At 35.6% G+C, this 21,831-nt stretch overlaps 2 protein-coding genes and 1 pseudogene across 2 annotated transcripts; 2 read left to right on the top strand and 1 right to left on the bottom strand.

Annotated features, from left to right (window-relative positions):
* The first annotated feature begins 1,638 nt into the window (after positions 1–1,638).
* LOC140036203 (uncharacterized) lies at positions 1,639–2,418 on the top strand. The gene is made up of 3 exons (XM_072077512.1): positions 1,639–1,800; positions 1,909–2,061; positions 2,182–2,418. Exons 1-3 carry the CDS (start codon positions 1,639–1,641, stop codon positions 2,416–2,418), a joined length of 552 nt encoding a protein of 183 aa, XP_071933613.1.
* A 9,246-nt stretch (positions 2,419–11,664) lies between these two features.
* LOC113732307 (cinnamoyl-CoA reductase 1-like) lies at positions 11,665–15,323 on the top strand (annotated as a pseudogene).
* Positions 15,324–20,268: 4,945 nt separating this feature from the next.
* Positions 20,269–21,217, bottom strand: LOC140036202 (zinc finger BED domain-containing protein RICESLEEPER 2-like). Its single transcript, XM_072077511.1, has 3 exons — positions 20,983–21,217; positions 20,643–20,926; positions 20,269–20,505 (listed from the first exon to the last, which is right to left on the bottom strand). Exons 1-3 carry the CDS (start codon positions 21,215–21,217, stop codon positions 20,269–20,271), a joined length of 756 nt encoding a protein of 251 aa, XP_071933612.1.
* Positions 21,218–21,831: the final 614 nt, after the last annotated feature.

Raw genomic sequence — 21,831 nt, 5'->3', positions numbered from 1 at the left:
CCATCTCATTTGATTTCTATTTGATTGTTTTTGCAGAAAAATTAGAAAGAAAAGAAAAGGAAATACAGAAAAGGAAAAAGAAAAAAATCAAAATCAGATGTAAAAAAAAAAAAATTTCCGCGCTTGCTGCATCTTCAAGCTTCGTACAAGAAGCAAAGTAATAGTACAAAAAACCAGCTCGGATTGGAGCAATTCCCATTCGTATTTCCCTTTTCTTTTCTCTTCCTTTTCCTTTCTTTTTCCTTTTCTTTTTCTTTCTTTCTTTCTCTCTTCTTTTTCTTTCTTCTTTCTTTCTTTCTTCCATCCGAACTCCACCGCCGCCAACCATCAACATACGTCGAGCTCCACAGTCATTCGCCCCTCACCTGTAGCTGTCGACGGCCCCCTCAGTTATCAAGGAAGTTTCGTTATCCCCATTAATTTTCTTTTATTCTTTATTTTACATTGGGGACAATGTAAGATTTAGGTGTGTGGGGGAATAGCATATGATAGTATATTGGAAAAGTGCAAATATTGGCCATAGTTGCTGCTGTATAGAAGTGGAGACCTTATCTACCTGGAAGGTACGTTATCATTAAAAATGACCATTAGAGCATTGAATATATGATGGAACAAAGATTGAACACTCTTATGTAGGCTTGTCAACGGGCTGGGTCCGGGCCGGAATTCATTATTCCAGACCCGGACCCGGCACACTATATCGGATCCGGACCCGACTCGTTTACCCGATGAGTCTTTACTCTATGTTCCGGATCCAGATCCGACGGGTCCCGGATCCGGATCCGGGTCTACCCGAAAAAAAACTAACAAAATTTATAATTTCTAACAAAAATGAGAAAAAACATATATTTATAAACTAATTTCTAACTAATACAAAAAAAATCAAATAAGAAAAGAAATCAAATTAACCTTACTCAAATACATCATCCTAATCAAATTATATTGATTAGGATCCGGGTCCAATTATATTGATTACTCAAATACATCATCCTAATCAAATTATATTAATAAATATATATATTTTAAATTAGTAATCCATTTATATCCGGATCCGGGTCCAATACGGGTCGGAATACTATATTTCGTATCCGACCCGTTTTTTTGTTTGGCAAAATGGATCCGGATCCGGGTCCGGGTAACGGAATTAAATCCCTACCCATACCCGAATAAATTTGACGGATCCGGTTCGGGTCCGGGTCTAGACCCGGACCATTGACAGCCCTACTCTTATGCAGCAGAAATGGATGGCTAAGCTAGTAAGATTTTATTATGAGCTTCACTACAGGAAAGAAGCATATAATATGGTGAGAGATACTCTCTTTAGAAAACTAGCAGAACCAAGAGAAGCTCTTGCCATCATCATTGTTAACAGTGATCTTTGATAGTGATTAAAAAGGGATGGCAAATAGATATAAGGCTATAGAACTTCATCACTCAATTACAATTTGATCTTTCTAAGGTCTCACCTTATTACACATGGAGCAACTTGCAGTTAAGGAGGATGGGGAGACTAGTGGTAGAAAATGACTGCCAATTCAAGAATAATATAATTCACTTGTGGCATTCTAGTGCTGTTGGAGGCATTCAGGAGTTTATGCTGCCTAAAAGAAGTTGAAGTCAGTGGTTTATTAGAGAAGAATGTATCAAGACATAGTCAACTATGTGGCTGCATGTGATGTCTGTCAGTGCAACAAATATGACAATACTGCTGATTTGGGTTTATTACGACTTTTACGTGTGCCTCAAAAGGTTTGGAGTGAATTTCCATGGACTTTATGGAAGGTTTACCTAATGCACATGGTAAACAAGCCATCTTGGTGGTGGTTGACAAGTTAGGTAAGTATGCACACTTCTTGGCATTGTCACATGCTTATTCAGCATTTATATTTGCACATATTCCTGGATCAGATCTGTAGACTTCACGGCTTGTCTCAGAGCATTGTTAGTGACAAGGATGTGGTCTTCATTAGCACTTTTTGGCAAGAACTTTTTAAGTTACTAAAAGTGCAGATTAATACCTCTTCTACCTACCACCCTCAGTCAGATGGTCAAACTGAGGTGGTAAACAGGTGTTTGGAGTAATATTTGAGGTGCATGTGTGGAGATTTTCCAAAGCAGTGGTCTATCTAGTTACCCTTGGCTGAATATTGGTACAATACCAAATTTCATGCTGCCACTAAGGTTATCCAATTTGAGGTGGTGTATGGTCATGCACCATCTCTGCATATGCCTTGTCTACTTGGGAATTCAGTAGTGGAAGTGGTGGATAGAATCTTGGCAGCAAGGGAGATAGTTTTGCATCACTTAAAGTACAACCTTCATAAGGCACAAAATAGGATGGAGCAACAAGCTGACCAACACAGGTCTGATAGACAGTACTCAGCAAGAGATTGGGTATATGTGAAACTACAACTGTAGAGGCAACACTCTTTGAAGGTACACTCTTGTCAGAAGTTAGCTTCTAAGTTTTTTGGACCTTTCCAAGTGATCAAAAGAGTACACCCTGTTGCATATCAGCTTTAGCTGCCTAATATGGCAAAAATACACTCTATTTTTTATGTATCTCTTCTAAAGAAGAAAGTGGGCACTCACTAGTTACCTCACACATTCCTTTTGCAATCAATACACAATCAATACACAGGGATAATTATTAATGGAGCCTATAGCCATACTTGATCAGAAATTGGTGAAATGTGGTAACTCTCTTGCTACAAAAGTTTTGGCATAGTGAAGCAATTCTTTTCTTGAAGATGCTATCTGGGAATTCTGGTTTGACCTTAAACAACAATTTCCTGAATTTAATCCTTGAGGACAAGGATTCTCTGAGGGGGAAGTATTTGTTACCAATGTTTTTAAACTCGGACCGGTCAGTGAACCGGAGAGGTGGCCGGTTCGCGGTTCGACCGGTCCGACCGGTCCAACCGGCCGGTTCAAAGGTTCACTGTTTTTTTTTTTTTTTTTTTTTTTTTTTTTTTTGTTAAGTACTAAGTAGGTTTCATTCTACACTTGAACTTTACCAACATAACTTAATTTAAGTTATGATAATAATAAATTTTCTAAAAATTATACATAAAACATGGAATGATAAATATAATTAAAATATCATAATTCACCATAAGTTTTCATAAATTCATTATAAACATAAATAGATACAATCCAAATGTTCACCAATTATCACAAATAAAAACACAAAAAATAAATAAATTAAATATTGAAATTCTTTTACAACCCTTAAAAAAATCCATAAAAGAGTTCAAGTTAAGACAAACTATTTGAATAGCAAACTTTTATCAGTGGCCTGATAAGCAACCACACCACCTTCACAATTTCATCAACTTAAGATGAAAAAGTTAAAATTTTATTATAAAAATATAAATCTAATTGCTCAAACTAAAAAAAACTAAAAATTTTTGAAAAACAAATATACAGTTAAACACATAAAAAATTAATTGCTACTAAACATTACTAATTAACATGTTATATTAAATTCAATGATCCTATACCATTAATTATTTTAAATTCAATTATCAATAGCTTCGATTATGTGCCAACTACCATATTTTTTACCAGCCCAATGTTATTATTTGTAATTCCTACCCAATTCCTACACGGATGTGCACTACTTTTGCAAAAATTTCATCCTTAATTAATCGAATAAAAATAAAACAAAAATGAGGGAAACATATGAAAATTGAGGGGAAAAAGAAGAAAATGCAAAAAATCAACTAAAGATAATAATATAGAAAAAAAAACCTTGAAAAGAAAAAAATTAAACTTACTAAGATGTTGGAAAACAAGAAAAGTTGAAATTTTCAACTTGTTTACAATTTGCTAAAGATAATAACCTGATAATAATGGTGAAGACTTGAGAAAATCTTGTTGTGGATATTTGGGTTAAAAATGGTTAAGAAGAAAAAATTGAAAAAAAAAAAAGAGAAGAACTTGATGTTTTAATATATTTTTTAGTCAAGTAGAATTCTCAACAAATTTAACTACAGTCTAGCGGTGAGATTGTCATATCCAAACTTGGAGACCCAGGTTCGAATCTTAGCTACACCATTCTTGATATTTTGTTGAAGAATTTAAAAAACCGCCGGTTCACGGTTCTTAACGGTTCGCACGGTTCGTCCGGTTCGTCCGGGTTTCAACGGTTCTCCATGAACTTCCGGCTTTAGCATTAGACCGGACCGGTGACATGGCCGGTTCGCGGTCCAACCGGTCGAACCGGCCGGTCCGGTCCGGTTCTGAAAACATTGTTTGTTACCTTAGTTTTATTGATAGGGTTTTTTTTTTTTTTTTTTTTGTAATAAAGCGAGTATGATAGGGACTTAATGAATAAATCCTTATAATTCTTGTATGTCGGTTGGTTGTAATGAATTAGCTGACTTGGACAAGTGTAGTAGCCGAATAAAAGAGAGGAGGGTGGTAAGTTGAAGGCAGTTCTTGGATTTCCGATTTCCATTACTTGTAATTGATTATCATCTTCATCTACATTCTTCCTACTCATTCATCAATTAATAACAATCCCTAATTCTCTGAGTTGTCTTCTTTCTTTCTTAATTACAGCTCCTTGAATTAGTAAATTGTAGTGGGATCTTCTACTTTCTGCAACATTCACCTTCAAGTGCTTCTTGTTTCCTAAATAACGATATAGCCTTTGATACTATTTTCTTTGTTTTCTGTCTTCGACAGAATTGTTCTTGGAAACTAGTTTTAGGGTTTCCTTTGTTTCCTTTAATTCCCATTTTCAGGGATTTTCTCTGTTCTTCCCTTAATCAATTGAATTGCAAACTCTCTTACAGGACGCAATTACATCAATCTTGGTTTAGCAGTCTGTTAGGATCCAAACATGGAATAAACAACTATTGAGATATCAAGTACGCTACAATTTAATGAGAAACAAGCCACAAACATGAAAGATAAATGACACACTATTTTTTAATATGGTTCGGCTCCACCATTGAACCTACATCTACAGAGAGAAACTCGTTCTTTATTATAAGAGAAAAATTCTATACAAGAACACAACTTGAACCCCAATTCAACCTTTGTATACCATCTCTCATCTCCTAAAAATCCTCTCTCACCACCCATGTATAAGGCTACATGTCGTCTCTTGTGTGCTTTTGTGTGTCTCTTTGTAGTATGCCAACCCACCTATTTATAAAGAATATTATTTGGCCAAAAAATTAAATAATAATAGGAAACCAATTCTAATTTCTAGACTTGTATAGAATAGGAAATAATTTTTAATCCTAAACAAAATAGGAAATTCCTTGGCTACTATTTCAAGTAACTAAAACCAATTAGGAAACTAGTTACTTCTACACAAAACAAAAACCTGTCTGAAAAGAAATTAAATCAATTTCCTAACAAATCTCTATCTTGGCGAAAATTTCTTTTAACAATTATTTACTTTCAACTACCAAATAATATGGTACCGAACTACACACCCGAATCAATACAGTTCTGATACCAAATTGATTTAATTGCCAAATGAATATGTGTATTTACACCTAGTACAACCTCCAGTTGATTCGTGAGAAGATGCCTCAATTCACCATTTTTCTTTACAGGATTTCTTCTCACCACCACTTGCAACCCAAAATCTCCTTGTATGAGCTCTAACCTTAATCATTGAGGCAACCAAGTGATAAAATCATCATACTTCTTCCCTTCCTCAAGACTATCTCGCCACGTGTGGTTTCCAAAAATTCACCTGAAACAAAAGACTCGTAACTGTCAGAGTCTTCTAGCGCATAGAAATTAAATCTCTTTATTTTTTTGGGACACGTGCCGTACCACTCAAAAAACATAAGCGAAATCTAAAAATCACCGAGATGAAGTATCAACCGTTGAAGTTGTAAGAAAGTCTCCACCGATTCACGTCCAAAATCGATATTGGATTCCACATTTTCCTTGACTCTTGAATCATCTGCCTAGATTCACCGTCAAGTATCTCCATGCTTTTCGACTTTTCATCATTCACCGTCAATGCTTTTTTGCCAAACTCTTGAAATAAGGATACCGCCCATTAAATTGTTCAATTGGTAACAGTCACCAACCTACTTGATCTCAATAGCTAACTAGGATCCATCCTTGAACAACCAAACTCTTGATCCAACTATTCAGTTTGTTGGGATCCAAGTGCTTGTGAGCAGCCCAATCTCGCAATCAAGTTCTGATACCATTTGTTAGGAACTAAATGCAGAATAAATAACTATTAAGATATCAAGTACACAATAATTTAATGAGAAACAAGCCACAAGTATAAAAAATAAACAACACACAATATTTAACGTAGTTTGACTCCATTGAACCTACGTCCACGGAGAGAAACTTGTTATTTATTATGAGAGAAAAACCTTATACAGGAATACAACTCGAACTCAAGTCCAACCTTTGTATACCATTTCTCATCTCCTAAGAACTCTCTCTCACCACCCATGTATAAGGTTACATGTCGTCCTTGTGTGCCCTTATGTGTCTCTTTTATAGTATGCCAACCCACCTATTTATAAAAATATTATTTGGTCAAAAAATCCAAATAACAACAGGAAATTAATTCTAATTCCTAGACTTGTAGAAAATAAGAAATAACTTCTAATTCTAAACAAAATAAGAAATTTCTTGGCTACTATTCCGAGTAACTAAAACCAATTAGGAAACTAGTTACTTTTGCACAAAACAAAAACCTATCTAAAAAGAAATTAAGCCAATTTTCTAACACAACCAACTTATGAATTGAACTTTAACAATAATGACATCGGAGAAGAATGAAAATAGATTAAGTAAATCTAGCAATATAAGCCAAACACCTTAAGAAATCTTAGATGAGCCTTTCGTTATCTTCTGAACCTCCTGCAATTGCGACATCAACAGAACCGTAAGCCTAAATTATTTTTGAAGGGGTTAGTAGCTAAAGAGCCCATTTGAAGAAGTTTGATGATACTGGATTAATGCAAATCCAAAAATAAGAGGGCTAGTGATCTCTTAGTTCTAGTCAAAACCAATGTGGTTAACCTTTAATTAGATCATTATAAGTTAGATGCTAATTTCAGTGAAAATAGTAATGGCATGCATATTTTCTGTTTGGTAATTGCCAACGATGATGCATTTGCTTCCAGCAGCTAATACACATTCTAAACTGAGTAATTCAAGAATAATGTCAAAAGTAGACAGCCCAATGATGTTTGGTGTGCATATACACAAGTACAAAAAGGTAGATTTCTTCACTATGGCCAGAATAGAGGAATCGAAAATTATGATTAAAAATTACTAATCTTTGCTCATGCAAAAGGAAATAAAAGGGTAAATTCCAAGTTCCTATATGTATGGACCATTGAAGCCAATTAAATTGTAAACAAAGCACCAAAATCGATGAACTGCTAAGATACCAAATCACTTGCCAGTCATAAAATAGAAAATTCTTCTAATGACAAATGTAAATTTCTTTAGCAGTAACATCCACATACCGGTGAAGTATCAAAAACCAAGATAAGAGCTTGAACAATTGTTTAACCAGCATGCAAAACCAAAAAAATCATATCTCATTAGAATCACACGGTTATTATGCATAAATTCATTCTTCGCTTGTGCTAAAGAAGTAAAAAGAAGATGGGGCCTCTCAGTTAGCCAAAATTCACCAACTGAGTTATTTTACTTTTGCAGGAGATTTTGCAAGTGCATCAAAGAAAGAACAATTGGAAGATTTCAAGTTAGTGCAAAGAACTAGGTCAAAAGTATCCTCAATCTTTTTTGGCATACAATAACATTGATCATGTATTCAAACTAAATTGAATAGCAAATTAATATATGATGAACTATGAGTTATTTCCACTAATATGATTAAGCCTATCTTTTGAAAGTGTAGACATAATCAAAGATCGACAATTGGCCTATTATTTTTTTTTTTCATCACAGTGGGTATCTGGACCCATGGACTGGTTACCGTACGGCCCAACTAATCCCACTGCGGGCTGGGAGCGGCCCGCCTCAAGCATCACCAGCCACGGTAGAACGGGGACTCGATCCCTGGACGTGGCTCTCCCCCAACTGGGGCTACAACCACGGAACCGAACCCCGAGGGGCTCGACAATTGACCTATTTGATGTACATTTTGCCTCACTACCCTGTTTTACTGGAGAACCTACTTGGGGTGACTACATCAGACCGTGAAATTGCTGGATTCAAATTCTCAGACTGTAATGTGATTAAATTTTTTCCCTCAATACTGGATATAAGGCATTAAGATGCTAGTAAAGAGATTTTCTTCATCTTATCAGGCTTTGAAGAGGTGTAGGATAGTTATTATAAAATAGGATACTTATTGAGTAGTCGGATGAATATAAGAAAATCCTAACGATTATAGCGTAAGTGAAGTTCTAATACAACTGTGAGTTGGTGCTCTATCTCCATCAAAAGAGACTAATGTAGCAAAATTGTGGGAAGCTAACGGAGAAATCCCTTGAGTTACGCAAACAACAAAAATTAATTAATCTGGTTTCTTATCTCCAATGTATTAACAAAATAGTCCCTTTGTATTATGGCGAACCAATTTTTCTTAAATTTGAAGAATTTGGTCAAGGCTAATTTAGAGTTGTTAATGGAGTTAAGAGACCTTAGAGGGTACTTCGTGCCATCTCGCAGAAAACACCAAGCATTCAAATAAAATCCTAAAAGCCTAAACTCACCCAAAACTCTTCAATATAATGAAATAAAAGTTTTTAATACTATGTCAAACATAAGTTTATGCATTTTTCTTTCACCTTTTGGTACTCCTTTTCATGATATTTCAACTCGAAAATGGCACAAATTCCATAATTATGTTTAAGGTATTGTGTTTGATTTATTTTAAAGTTATAAAAATTTATTTTCTTCACGATAAAGAGTTTTGGGGTTTGTTTTATGAGTTTTATGACTTATTTGAGATTTTTTGAAACTTTAATATAGTGTTGAGACGGATGTGACACGAAAGGCACTAAATGGTCTCTTCACTTCATTAGCAACTCAAATTTCCATCAAAAGGATCTCCTTAACCATATTTTTAAATTTAAGAGGCAAAATTGGCTTGTCATGATACCAAGGAACCAAAACGATCAAAACCTTAAAAACAAGGGATCGAATTGGTTATAATTTGTGGGAGTATTGTTTTAACCATGCATATGCACTCACATGACATTTCTTTTTCAGTTTCCTTTCAGTTTCAGCCATCAATTCTACAATCGTCACATTTAAATGAAGATAAGGTATTAAACTGATGCGTGGTGATAGATGAGCAATCACATTAGTCAAGAATCATAAATATAGTAATTAAATTTTCCCTTACTACTCATATCAGACGAAACCCAAATTATCTTATTTTGCAAGTTGACGAGTTCAAATTATTTTATTTGAAGTTTGGATTTTCATGCGCATGGCGTGTGCAGTTAGCTAAGGTTTAGAAGAAGTTTCATGCGCATGGCGTGTGCAGTTAGCCAAGGTTTAGAAGAAGCAATCATCACTAATGACAAAATGGCCTGACTAAAGGAAAACCCACAGTCAAAGTAGACCAGTTTTCTGACAACTAGAGTTGTGCCTAGAAAAGTTATCTAAGAACTGGATATTCCTTTTAACCAATGTTTTAAAAACCGGACCGTTAATTGAACCGGTGACGTGAAAGGGTCGAGATTTAACCGGTCGGACCGGTTCAACCTCGGTTCAATGAATTTTTTAAAAAATAATTTATGTAAATATTTATGCACAAAATAAGACATGTAATGGACTAATTTAATACATTATATGATGAAAAGTTTACTATTTTTGAATAACTTGATTTTTTAAAAATAAAAATTTTAAATTATAAGTTAAAACAAATAAATTTCATTTCAATTTCAATTATATCTACCAAAAAAATCTTAGATCTAACCCAAAAATATCATAATATTTTAAAATTATACAAAATTCATGTCTATGAGAATTTAGATTTTGTGAACTTAAATTTTAATTTACGTTTTGGGATTTAGAAATTGCAATTTAAAAAAGGAATTTTGGAGTTCGAAAGAAGTCAAGAGAATCGAAAATAGAAATGCAAACTTGATAAGAAATAAAAAATGAGATAAAAGTGAGTGGTTGTGGCATTAAATAATTTGGGTTAAAGAAAAATAATTCTTTTTTAACCTTTTTCAATTTAATGGACAAAAATAAAATTAAAAGATGGAAGAAAACATCAATAAATTAAAAATAAAGTGGTTTGATTAAAAAGAGAGTGACAAAAAAAAGAGGAGAGAGTGAGAGAGAGAGAGAGTGTGTGTGTGTGTGTTGAAGATTAAAAAGAAAGAGCTATGAGAGGATTAGATTTTGTAAAAAAAATGACAAAAAGAAATATGAGTTTTTGTTTTATATAAACAAGTTATCAAAAAAAACTAATAAGATGTGATGGTGCAATGGTTACTATGGTTACTACATTGGTCTTCTATTACAAAAGTCTTGAGTTCGAATCTTGATAGCTGTATTTTGCAAAACGTAAAAAAAAGAAAAAAAAAGAAAAAAAAGGGAAATCTCGAAAACCGAGAACCGCCGGTTCAATCCGGTCCGGCGGTTTTCATGGTTTAACCGGTTTTCTAACCTGGTCAACTATAGCATAGAATCGGACCGGAATCATGGCCGGTTGGCGGTCCAACCGGTCGAACCGGCCGTCCGGTCCGGTTTTCAAAACACTGCTTTTAACCTGCAATTAGGCGCGAGGGGGAGAGAAAAGTTTATCGGTCTCCTATCCGAACACATCCTTTAGTTTTTTTTTTCCTATAAAAGCCAGAAATAAAAAACAAAGATTTTAAAAAATGATAAACATGTCCCAAAATTCAATGGCAAAAATATATGTTATCGAGCATATGAAAAACAGGGGTGTGAATGTGTCTAATCAAACCAAGTATCTTGTTATTTATTTTAAAGAATTTTGAAATAGTATTCAAGATTGGCTTTTTTATTTACTAAGTCACGTTCAAAAGAATTTTTATTGAGTCGAGTTCGAGTAATTTTTATCTATAAAATCCAATTTTATGATTATTGAGCTAAGCTTGAGCTGCAGTTAAAAATTTTTTCAAACATAAAATGTTATTCTAACTTGATTAGATTAGTTTGCGAATCAAATTCGAACAAACTGTTATTGAGCGGAACTTGATTTGAATATTAAATAGTTTAGTTTGTGTTTCCGTTATAATGGAGTGATTTGGGGTTTGGTTCGCATTATAGGATTTGAGTCAGAAGTAAAATCCCATTATGGACATGAGTTTTTGTCACTTGTCCAATTTAGCAACGGGATGAGTTTTTTATTCTCTAATGAGTTAATCAATTTAAAATCTGAGTCATAAATTGGGAAAATATGAGATAAAATGTAACACTTTAATATCCATTAATAAATAAATTTGTTAAACATCCGACAATGGTAAAATCATATTATACTATTGTATTCAAATGCACAGAATATCTTGTTTTATTGATATGTGCATCAAGTTTTACTATAACTTAATAATATTATGCTCCTTTACTCCTTTTTTTTTATAAAAATAAATTTTACTAACAGATTGCTAGAAATATCTCAAATTTCATTATACATACATTTATCATTAGTACCGTTTCCCCACCCAACCCAGCCCAACCCTGCGTTGAAACCATACGTCTTCCATGAGCCGTGCAAATCGCAACAGGACCATTGGTCTGCTGCTATATATAAGCCCCCAAGCCTGCCAGCTGCTGATTACTCCTAGTATTGACAGAGGCTGCTGGAATCAGCTAGCTCATACATACAGGACTCGTCTATTCAAAATTCCAACACCACCACCTCCGCCTCCTCCTCCTCTTCCAACCGCCCTCTTCTTCAGTCCTCCTCTTTAAGAATCGACGAAATCTCTGCCTTGTCCAACCAAAAAAGAATTAATATTCATAAAAAAGAAAAGAATAGAACTTCACCCACCTTCTTGATCAGTCTATAGTGAATTTGGTGCTAAAATACTAATCCCGCTACTGCTACTGGTAAGCAATCAGACATGGCAGCGTGGGAGGCTAAGAAGGACAGGACAGTGTGTGTTACAGGAGCAGGGGGATACCTGGCATCTTGGGTAGTCAAGCTACTCCTTTCCCGCCATTATACTGTTCATGCCACCCTCAGAAATCCCAGTACGTATTTCATCCTCATAACCCTTCCTTCCTGATTTACTACTCATTTTTTTTTTGTTTTTGTTTTGGGTATTGTATGATTGTTTCATTCCCTTTAATACCGCAATTGATTTTTTGCCTGCTGTCAATTGGCTGTTTCCTATTTGATGTAGTGGGAATTGCTGTAAATGTTTTGTGAAGGGTGAGAAATATGTTTAATTGAAGAAATATATAAAAGCACCTGCTGTGAATTGTGTGCTTCGTTACTTGATGATGTGGGCATTGCTGTGTATGTTTTGTAGACGATGAGAAATATGTTCATCTGAAGAAACTTGACAAAGCAGCTGAGAATTTGAAACTCTTTAAGGCTGATTTGCTGGATTACAACTCCATTTCTGCAGCCATCAGGGGTTGTGATGGCGTATTTCATGTAGCTAGTCCTGTTCCTTCAGGCTCTGTTCCCAATCCTGAGGCAAGACCATTTTCAATCGTTTCAATTGCTATGATATTTCTTCCTTTTGGTTTCCCCAGAATAACATTTTTAACATATCTTTTGTTTATGAGACAGCTTTTGTCATAACAGATAATATTTTATTGCGTTTTGCCAAACATGAGCTAAAGTTGGGTATCGTTTAAAATAGAACCTTGTTAAAGCGTTTGTACAAACTTATGAAGTCACTGGGGCTCTTTGTCTTTCTATCATTTCGTGGAAGGATTTTTCAAATGTTGAAATGAGTGAATAAATGCATATAATAATAACCTATGCTGGTAACCAAGTTAAATCACAGGCATAAGCAGTCATGAGTCTTTTAACTATGTACTCATTCACTCTAAAGATGTCAGGTTAACTGACACTACTTAGCTGTCTATCTGGATATATTTTACGCAAAAACAAGCAGTTTAGCATGCAGAGTTGAGTGCTAGTACCTCTGCCAACATGATGATTTGTTGCAGGTTGAACTTGTTGAGCCAGCTGTAAAGGGTACCCTTAATGTACTGAAGGCTTGTTCTGAAGCAAATGTCAAGCGCGTTGTAGTTGTTTCCTCTACTGCAGCTGTTGTAATGAGTCCTAATCTGCCTGAAGGTGAAATCATAGATGAGAAGTGTTGGTCAGACGGCGAATACTGCAAGGCAACAAATGTATGCATCAACATAATTTGACTTTTTGCAGTTGCACCTTGGTGTTGTAATTGTGCAGAAAATTCACTGTCTTATTCATACTGTTTCTAAGATTGCTGAGAAATCAGATTTTTGCAACTACTATCTGTTTCTGGCTGACCATCTAGTACTAATATTGCTCCAGAACTGGTATTGTTACTCCAAGACGGTTGCTGAAAGTGAGGCATTACAATATGCAAAAGAAACTGGCCTTGATGTTTTAACTGTATGCCCATCCTTTGTTCTCGGCCCCATGCTTCAGCATGATGTGAATGCTAGCAGTCTGGCTCTTATAAAGCTGTTGAAAGGTGATTTATTAGTGCTTTGTAGTCAATTGGAGAACTTATTCCGTTATGTTATATTTTATTTTTCTTTCTTTCACCTTCTGCATGGAAGTGGTCGTAAATGATACAGTTTTCTCCTTGATATTGGTTTGTGCCTAAGTGAGCATGGATGTCACTCTAGAACTCAGATGACCTCTAAAGCTTAGCAATTTTTTCCTTTTTTTGTACTTGAAAGGTCAAACAATTGAATTTCTTCATGTGGTTGATCAGCTAATTTTCCAAGTAACCCATCATTTTTATGCTTCTGGCTTCCAGTGTTATTTACATGATACACAATGAATTGATGCCAATAAAATTTCACAAAATCCGTCTATCTGGTTGCGGTTGACCTTCTAGGAATGAAACTACATTCATGGAGATAACTGCTTTGCCGTCTTTTGGCATTTTTATTTAATCTTCAAGCCAGCTGAGGTTTTCAGATTCTAAACCTGTAAGCTATCTGCCATTCTGATAGTTTTATGATTTTGGCAATGCTCTAAAAACTTGCAAAGTTATCTAAAAAAAACTAAGATTGTGGTGTTTGGCTTTTACTGTTGGAATGGAATTAAATTTTCTGCTTGATGGCAGGGAAATTTAAACGAGCAGTGCTGCCAAAAATACTAAATTGTGCTAATGTAATCTTTCCAGACACATGCACAAGCGATTCAAATTTTATTGATGTGAAAATTGTGTGAGTTTGACCTAATGGAAGATGAGACAGACAATAGGCATAACATCTGAAGAGGTTGCATCTTTCAACTGTTTGCTTGATTTGCTTTGGAGCATTGTTGAAGATATAAAAGGTTAACATTGTGACCTGTAGGTCCTTTGCAATTCAAAAGTCCCATGAATTTATTGCTGTACTATTTGTCAAAGGGATTGTAGGTTTCATATATGCAGTAAAGAACTCAGAGATTAGCACAGATAACATCTCCTTTTTTGAGATTAAACTGCTCTTTTGTTTCACTCCTTGGCTGCACAGACGGATGTGAAGAACAGAAAACAAATTCTACAACACAGTAGATGTGCGTGATGTGGCCGAGGCACTGCTTTTGGTTTACGGGAGACCTGAAGCTGAAGGCCGGTACATATGTTCACCTCACGTCACCACGACAAAAGATATGGTGGAAACTCTGAGGAAAAACTATGCCAACTACAAGTACCCTAAGAGGTGGATTACCATCTTTGAAATTAATTGTCTCATTTTTCAGACACCCCGTTTGTCCTGATTTTCTTGTTTGTTCATGTCCGTCATGATTTCCATTTCCAAAAGTGTGGCATCTACGAGTCTCTACAAGAACCATTTATGTTGTCTGCATATTTTTTTGATATAACTCATTTCTTCGCAGACTTATAGAGGTGAAGGATCAAAGCCGATGGAATATTAGCTCAGAAAAATTGGAGAGGCTGGGCTGGAGGTATAGGCCAGTGGAAGAAACTCTTGTTGACTCTATCGAAAGCTACAAGCAAGCTGGGATCTTAGATTGATAGGGTGCTTCTGTCGTGCGTTAATGCACCTGTGTTTTATAAAAAGAAAAAAAAAAAAAGTACTAAGAGAATAAGCCTGCTTTGATGCATGTTACCTTAGCTGTTAAACTAGCCGAGTCGAGCTCGAGCACACGACAATCGAGCTCGACTCGAACATCTAATCGAGCTAGTTCGAGCTCGCTCGATTAGTAATTCGAGCTTCATAAGTCGTTTACGTAAGATAGCATATCAGCTTCTTCTACACTCATATTTAGTTTGACAAAAAGAGAACAACACATTCCCTAATATATCATCCACTCAATTCGACAACGCAAAACAGAAGCATCATAAGCACGAGTAGCAAAAAAGAAGTTAAAATTGCAGCTCAAACTATCAAATGGAGGAATAAAATGTCCAAACTCGGCAGCAGACCAGATCAGATTACAAAATGAAAAATTACATAAAAGAGTCCAAACAATTAAAGATCAGCCATCAATACGTTTTAAGCAGTTTCTAAAATGTCCACACTCTAGACCAAGAGTTAAAAATAACTTTCTTGGGTGAAAACTACTTGTGAACGATGCAGCTTTTGAACGAAATCAACATGTGAATGAATCAGTTTGCACCAAGCAACATCAACAGCCACCAAATCAGGTTGTGAATGATTCGGAAAGTTTAACTTCCTCAAATGTGATTGATTCGGTCGCATCAAGTGATTCCTACAAAACAAAAGTATGAAAGTTATAAAATTCTTTAAAATCAGATATAAAGAAACTGTAACAACAACAAAAACATCTAATCAATTACTTAACGCGAGACTTATTCTTTAGGTCTTCAACGAAATCAACATGTGAATGAATCAGTTTGCACCAAGCAACATCAACAGCCACCAAATCAGGTTGTGAATGATTCGGGAAGTTTAACTTCCTCAAATGTGATTGATTCGGTCGCATCAAGTGATTCCTACAAAACAAAAGTATGAAAGTTATAAAATTCTTTAAAATCAGATATAAAGAAACTGTAACAACAACAAAAACATCTAATCAATTACTTAACGCGAGACTTATTCTTTAGGCCATGAAGACTGCGGATCCAATCGTTGCCGCAAAGCAATATTTGCACCGTCTCAATTGACATAGAAGCTCGTCGATCATCAATTACTCTACCTCCGGCGCTGAAGGTAGATTCTGAAGCCACAGTTGTAACAGGAACGGAGAGTATATCGGCAGCCATCCTCGACAAGATAGGAAATCTCAATCTTTCCTATTTCTACCAACCCAAAACATCCAAATTTGCATTTGCATCACAAGCATACCTGTAAGGACCCGCAAATTTACTTATTTTAAATTTCTATTACTAGCTTATTTAAATATTTAATTGTCTGTTTGCTCCGAATATTTTATTCCAACCTTTTTAGACTCAATTACATGGAATTATGACTTATATATATATTTAAAATGACTTGTTGCAAAAATTTAATTTTTAGAAACTCGTTTAGTGAGAATAGTGAATGTGCGTTTGGAGACAATAATCGATTTGAGGGTACAGTGAGTTTGGAGATTGAAGACTCATACATTAGTTTCAAAATAGGTATTTTTATGTTTAAGTACTCAAGTACTAGTCAGTTATAATATCATTGTAAGAATTTCTTAGAAATTTTACTCTATCGCGCACAAAACGGAAGTACGTGTTTTCGCGCGCGCGATTAATTGAGGGACTTTAGACCTTTATTTTTAGACTATTAAAAGTGAATAATAATAGTATGAATGGAAGTGCATTAGAGGTTTAGTGCACAAGTGAAACAAATCCAAGAGGAAACGAGCACGAAACGCGCGCGTACATGCACTATTCTTAGTTGACTTTTGGAGTAATTTTGGCCACAAACTCTTAAGCTTCCAAGAGAAGCTTTCCATCAGCCACAACTCTCTCTTTCTCTCCCTCAAGCAGCCGTGCAACACCAAGGAGAAGAAGACCAAGTTTTTTCACCATTTCGTCTCTCAATCTTGCACCAAATCCTCTCAAATTCATACCACACCTTGCAAATAACTTGGAGATCATCTTCAGCTAGGAGAAGAGCTTCATTCTCACGGTTTTCTTGGAGCTCTAAGGACCGAAATTTCTGCTCTAGCAACATCTAAGAGGTAATGATCATCCACCCTTTAAATCTTAGCTTTTGTAAGTTAGATTTCACTTAGAAGCTTGTAGCTTCATGTGGGTAGCTTTGGATTGTTGAAAATCATGTGAGTAGGCTCTATGAAATCCCACAATGGACTTGATCATCTGATTTGATGATTTTGAGTGTTATTTATGTTGATTAAGTGTTAATCTAGTGGATTTAAGTTGAAAGAGTGGAAAGAAACTCAAAGGAAGTTGAAATGGAAGAAGGGCCAGATCTGCCCTGTCATTGCCGCGCCTCTTGGTGCAATTTTTTGTGATCTAATTGACTTGATTTCGGTGTATATATGTTTTATAGGTTGTGTGAAAAGTTTCCACCAAAAATCACTTGATTTGGTTGGGTAAATGTTTGGATTTCGAAATTTCTTCATGGTTGGAAAACATGTCCAGAGTTGCTCTGGCAGCGAATTTCAAACGACAATAACTCTTTCTCCGACATCAAAATCGAGTTCCATTTGCGGAATTAGAAACTAGATACTTCCAGTTTTCTAACAGTATAAAATGCATCCCCTGATTCCACTTGAGTGAACCGTACCAGCCTTTCAAAGTCACCTGCCCTGTTTCTCGTCTGTGTTAGAAAACCTGTTGTGTGCTGCAACTTGTTGCTAGAATATGAACTAGTTATGGACAGAATTTCAAAATGATTTTTTCTGAGAAATTATAGCCCTATGAATTTAGTTTCCAACGCCACTGATCATGTCTAATTCCAAGTTGAATTGAGTGAGTTGTGGCCAAATTCCAGACCTGTGTCAGTGAAAGGAAACCCTAATCTTGGCTAGTTGAATGCCTTAACTCGAATTGGGAGTCATTATTTTGGAACTCTTGGTATTAATCACCTACCAAACACATTTTGGATGTTTCTTAGATCTTGTCTTCATAAATGAACCATGTTTGAGAAGATTTCATTGGCCAAATGCTTGAAAAAGTAAAACGGAAGTACAAGGCAGATTTGCCTTGGAAATTCTTGGAACTTTAGCGGCTTTGTTAACTGACCTTCCATAAGAATTTTTGTATGAAATTTGACAGAGGAATAGCCCTTCTATGGTAGGGTAATACTACCAAATTTGGTGCCATTCAAAGTCCATTTCGATACTCAACTGAAATCCCAAATTTCATGTTTCAAATCTGGAAAATCCTTATTTAGTGAGAAAATTTCAGCAAATTTGAGCTGCTATATCTTGGCACTCAAAACTCCGATTCTTGTTCTGTTTCTTGCGTTTCAAACTTTGTTTGTAACTATAATTGAATTCCAAATTGCAGAGGCTAGTTCACATTTTGCCGAATTTTGCCGAAATTGTCTTGGTAGCCCAAAACAGCAACTTTGAACCGAATTTTGAATGTCATCCATTTGGAATCATGGAAAAATGTCTTCTAAGAACTTTTAGTACTTTGGAAGTAGTTTCCAACGGTACCAAGTTTTCCAATTTTGGACCTATAGAGAATGAGATACGATTTTTCAAAAATTGCTTATCAAATCTGAAATTTCCGAACTTAAAGAAAATTGAGTTTTTAGAACTCACCATTTTCCCTCGATATTGCTTGATCGTTTTACATTTGATTTCAAAGATGAAAATCGAATTTCCTTGTATTATTAAAACCCCACTTTTGAGCCTCGATTTACGAGTAATTAAGGCTCATCCTCATAATATCTTCTTAAATTGTACACGAGTGCAATCTTTCTCGATAAGTAGGGGTTTTAAATGATAGTGTGTAATAGTTCATTATTATTACTCAGGCACTCAAGAGGACCTTCAAGAGGATCTCACAGGAGACGCCTAAACAACCGCTTGTGCTTTACTTCTTGAATTACTTGGTGAGTGTCAAGTGTATGGGAACTTGATACATGCTTAACTGTTATTAATGATTGGAGATTTTGAAAATGGAGTCGAGTGTGTATTTTACCGCACCCGTTCTCATTTGAAATGAATGACTCATGATTGAATTAATTGAAATGAAATGAATGGATCATGAATGGCTTGAATGGGATGAAATGAATGATTGAATGTATCGAATGCTTGAATGACATGAAATAGTATGCTATGACTGCATACATCGTTGGAGTGAATCTCTTCCACTCACAAATGTTACATGGGGGTCCAAACTCATAGGTCGACCTTGGAACTCGAGCCGGCATGGGTTTGGTCGGGAATCTCGATGAGTCATGAGAATAACATGATAAGTTTGATCTATTTGAAAGATCTCGCTTGACATACTCGTGGAGTATCACCTTGTAAATGATGTTCGGGCCCGGTGCGGTATGTATGGTGGACGGGGAACGCGTAAGTGAAGCTTCTACGGACTATGACCTACCCGATTGACGGAGTGTCAACTCGTGGAGGTTCTTGATCGTGCCAGTGGACAATAGCTCCTGAGAGCTCCCATATCCTTGAATTGTTTCTGTTTACATTCCGCTTGAATTGTTAATTACTCGAATATTATCGTTTTCTTGTTAATTGGACAACGTGCTTGTATGTGTGTTTTTTGGCCTCACGAGCAATTGATCACCCCGTAGATTTGTTTTCCTTAACAGGCATAGATATGGAGTGAAACTCGGAGAAATCCTTTTGTTGTACTTTTGTATTAGGGTTCCAAATGTAATCGACTAGACTTTTGGCAGTTGTATATTTTGGAAATTTGATGTATTTTGGAACTCGTGGTGTAAGTTTGAATATTATTTATAGAAGCGACTTTATCTTTTTTACTTCATCTTGTCGTGATAGCTAGTATTGTAATAAGTTTGAACGGAAATTGTACCGAGTCCTGGTAAGAGTTGGGCAGGCGTCCCGTGGATACTCTTTGGTTCACCTTAAGGAGAAGTGGGGGCGTCACAATACCTACTTTCCTCTAAATAAACATCTAAATCTGATTTTTGTGGTGGAGCCCTGTTAATTTCACTCACATGCATGTGCAACTTTTCTTTACTAGTTAAAACGGCAGGTCCAGTCATTTTCTGTTTCTTACTAGAAGAACTAGAACCTTCATTTTGTCTCCCTTTTACAACCTGCCTCTGTTATTGTTCAGAATGGGAAACTATGTGACAATCAACATATTCATTGTAAAGCTCATAAAGAGTGTCTCTAATTTCAGCCACGAATCTAGGAGCTGCATCCTCACCATAAATCACCGGAAAAGTATGATTAATAAGAAATATTTTGTATCTCGGATCCAAAATTGCACCCAAAGATAGCAGTACATTACTTTCCCCCCAATACTTATCAAATTTAGTTCCAGCCATAACCCGAAGATGCTAAAAAGGGTCAAGAGCTTTATCATTTAAAAGCTCTTTAATCCTATAGAGCTCCACAAGAAAATGTTAGCCGTTGGATACTCGGACCCGGAAATCATATCAGTGATTTCATAAAATATTCCTAGAAATTTGCACACTTCTTTCACTTTCATCCACTCAAAATCAGTAAAAACATAGTGAAATCCGGGGTCAATGTCTGCATATCTTGAAAAAACATCCTTGAACTCTAAACCTGAAGCTAACATCAAATAGGTGCTATTCCATCTTGTTGGACAGTCCAAAATTAGCTTTCTAGAGGGCAATTGAAGCTGTTTTTTAATTTTGGCAAATTCAAGAAGCCTAGATTCAGAATTGTTCAAGTACTTTATCCATTCTCTAACAACATCAATCACACCACCAAGTTGACCAAGACCATCTTGCACTAAGAGATTAAGTATATGTGCACAACATCTAACATGAAAATTTTTCCTCCAATACTTAATCTCTTTTTTGGAGAAAAATCCTCTCTAAGTCTCCTAATGCACACATCATTGTATGAAGCATTATCAACAGTTATGTTAGAAACCTTATTCTCAATCCCCCAATCAATAAAGCACTTACTTAGAGTATCAGCTATAATAACTCCAGTATGAGGAGGAGGAGCATTGCAAAAATTCAACACACGTTTTTGTAGCACCCAATCAAAATCAACAAAATGATTAGTCACAACCATATATTGAATTTTTTTGACCAGATGTCCACAAATCTGTGGTAATACTAATCCTACCAGCACCTTTCAACAATGATTTCAGGTTCCTTTTTTCAATTGTATAAGTACTAATGCAATCTTTCTTAACAATTATAAAATGGAGAAGCCGCTTTCATGAATTTGTTGAAAACTACATGATCTATCATAGAAAAGGGGTACTCATGTGTGATGCAAGCTCTCTTACCTTGGCATGATCATACAAGAAATTTGTGATGGAAGTGATACCATTACTTTGGCCTTCGATGAATGACAACACTTGTTGCTTTTGTTTGCTTTGCTTTCCAATGGCTATCTTTCTTTGTAGGCAAGAATTCAAGTGTCTCTTGTGCTGAGATATGGCTTCGGTTGCACTCTTGACAAAAAGTTCCTTGCAATTGTTGCATTTCACTTTGACCATCCCATTATCTAGCACTATTGTTGTCATTTCATCCCATATGCTAGATTTCTTCTTCCTATGTTTTTTCTCAAAAGGACCAGCTCCTTCATCTCCATCTCTTGCTGTCGTTCTTCATTGCCCTCATTTTTTATCATTTCTATCTCTTTTTCACTCATCTCATCAGCTCTTTTTTCGTTGTAGT

This window comes from Coffea arabica, chromosome 2e, assembly GCF_036785885.1.
Source record: "Coffea arabica cultivar ET-39 chromosome 2e, Coffea Arabica ET-39 HiFi, whole genome shotgun sequence".
Taxonomy (NCBI): Eukaryota; Viridiplantae; Streptophyta; class Magnoliopsida; order Gentianales; family Rubiaceae; genus Coffea; species Coffea arabica.
This window is presented reverse-complemented; position numbering and strand designations above follow the sequence as displayed.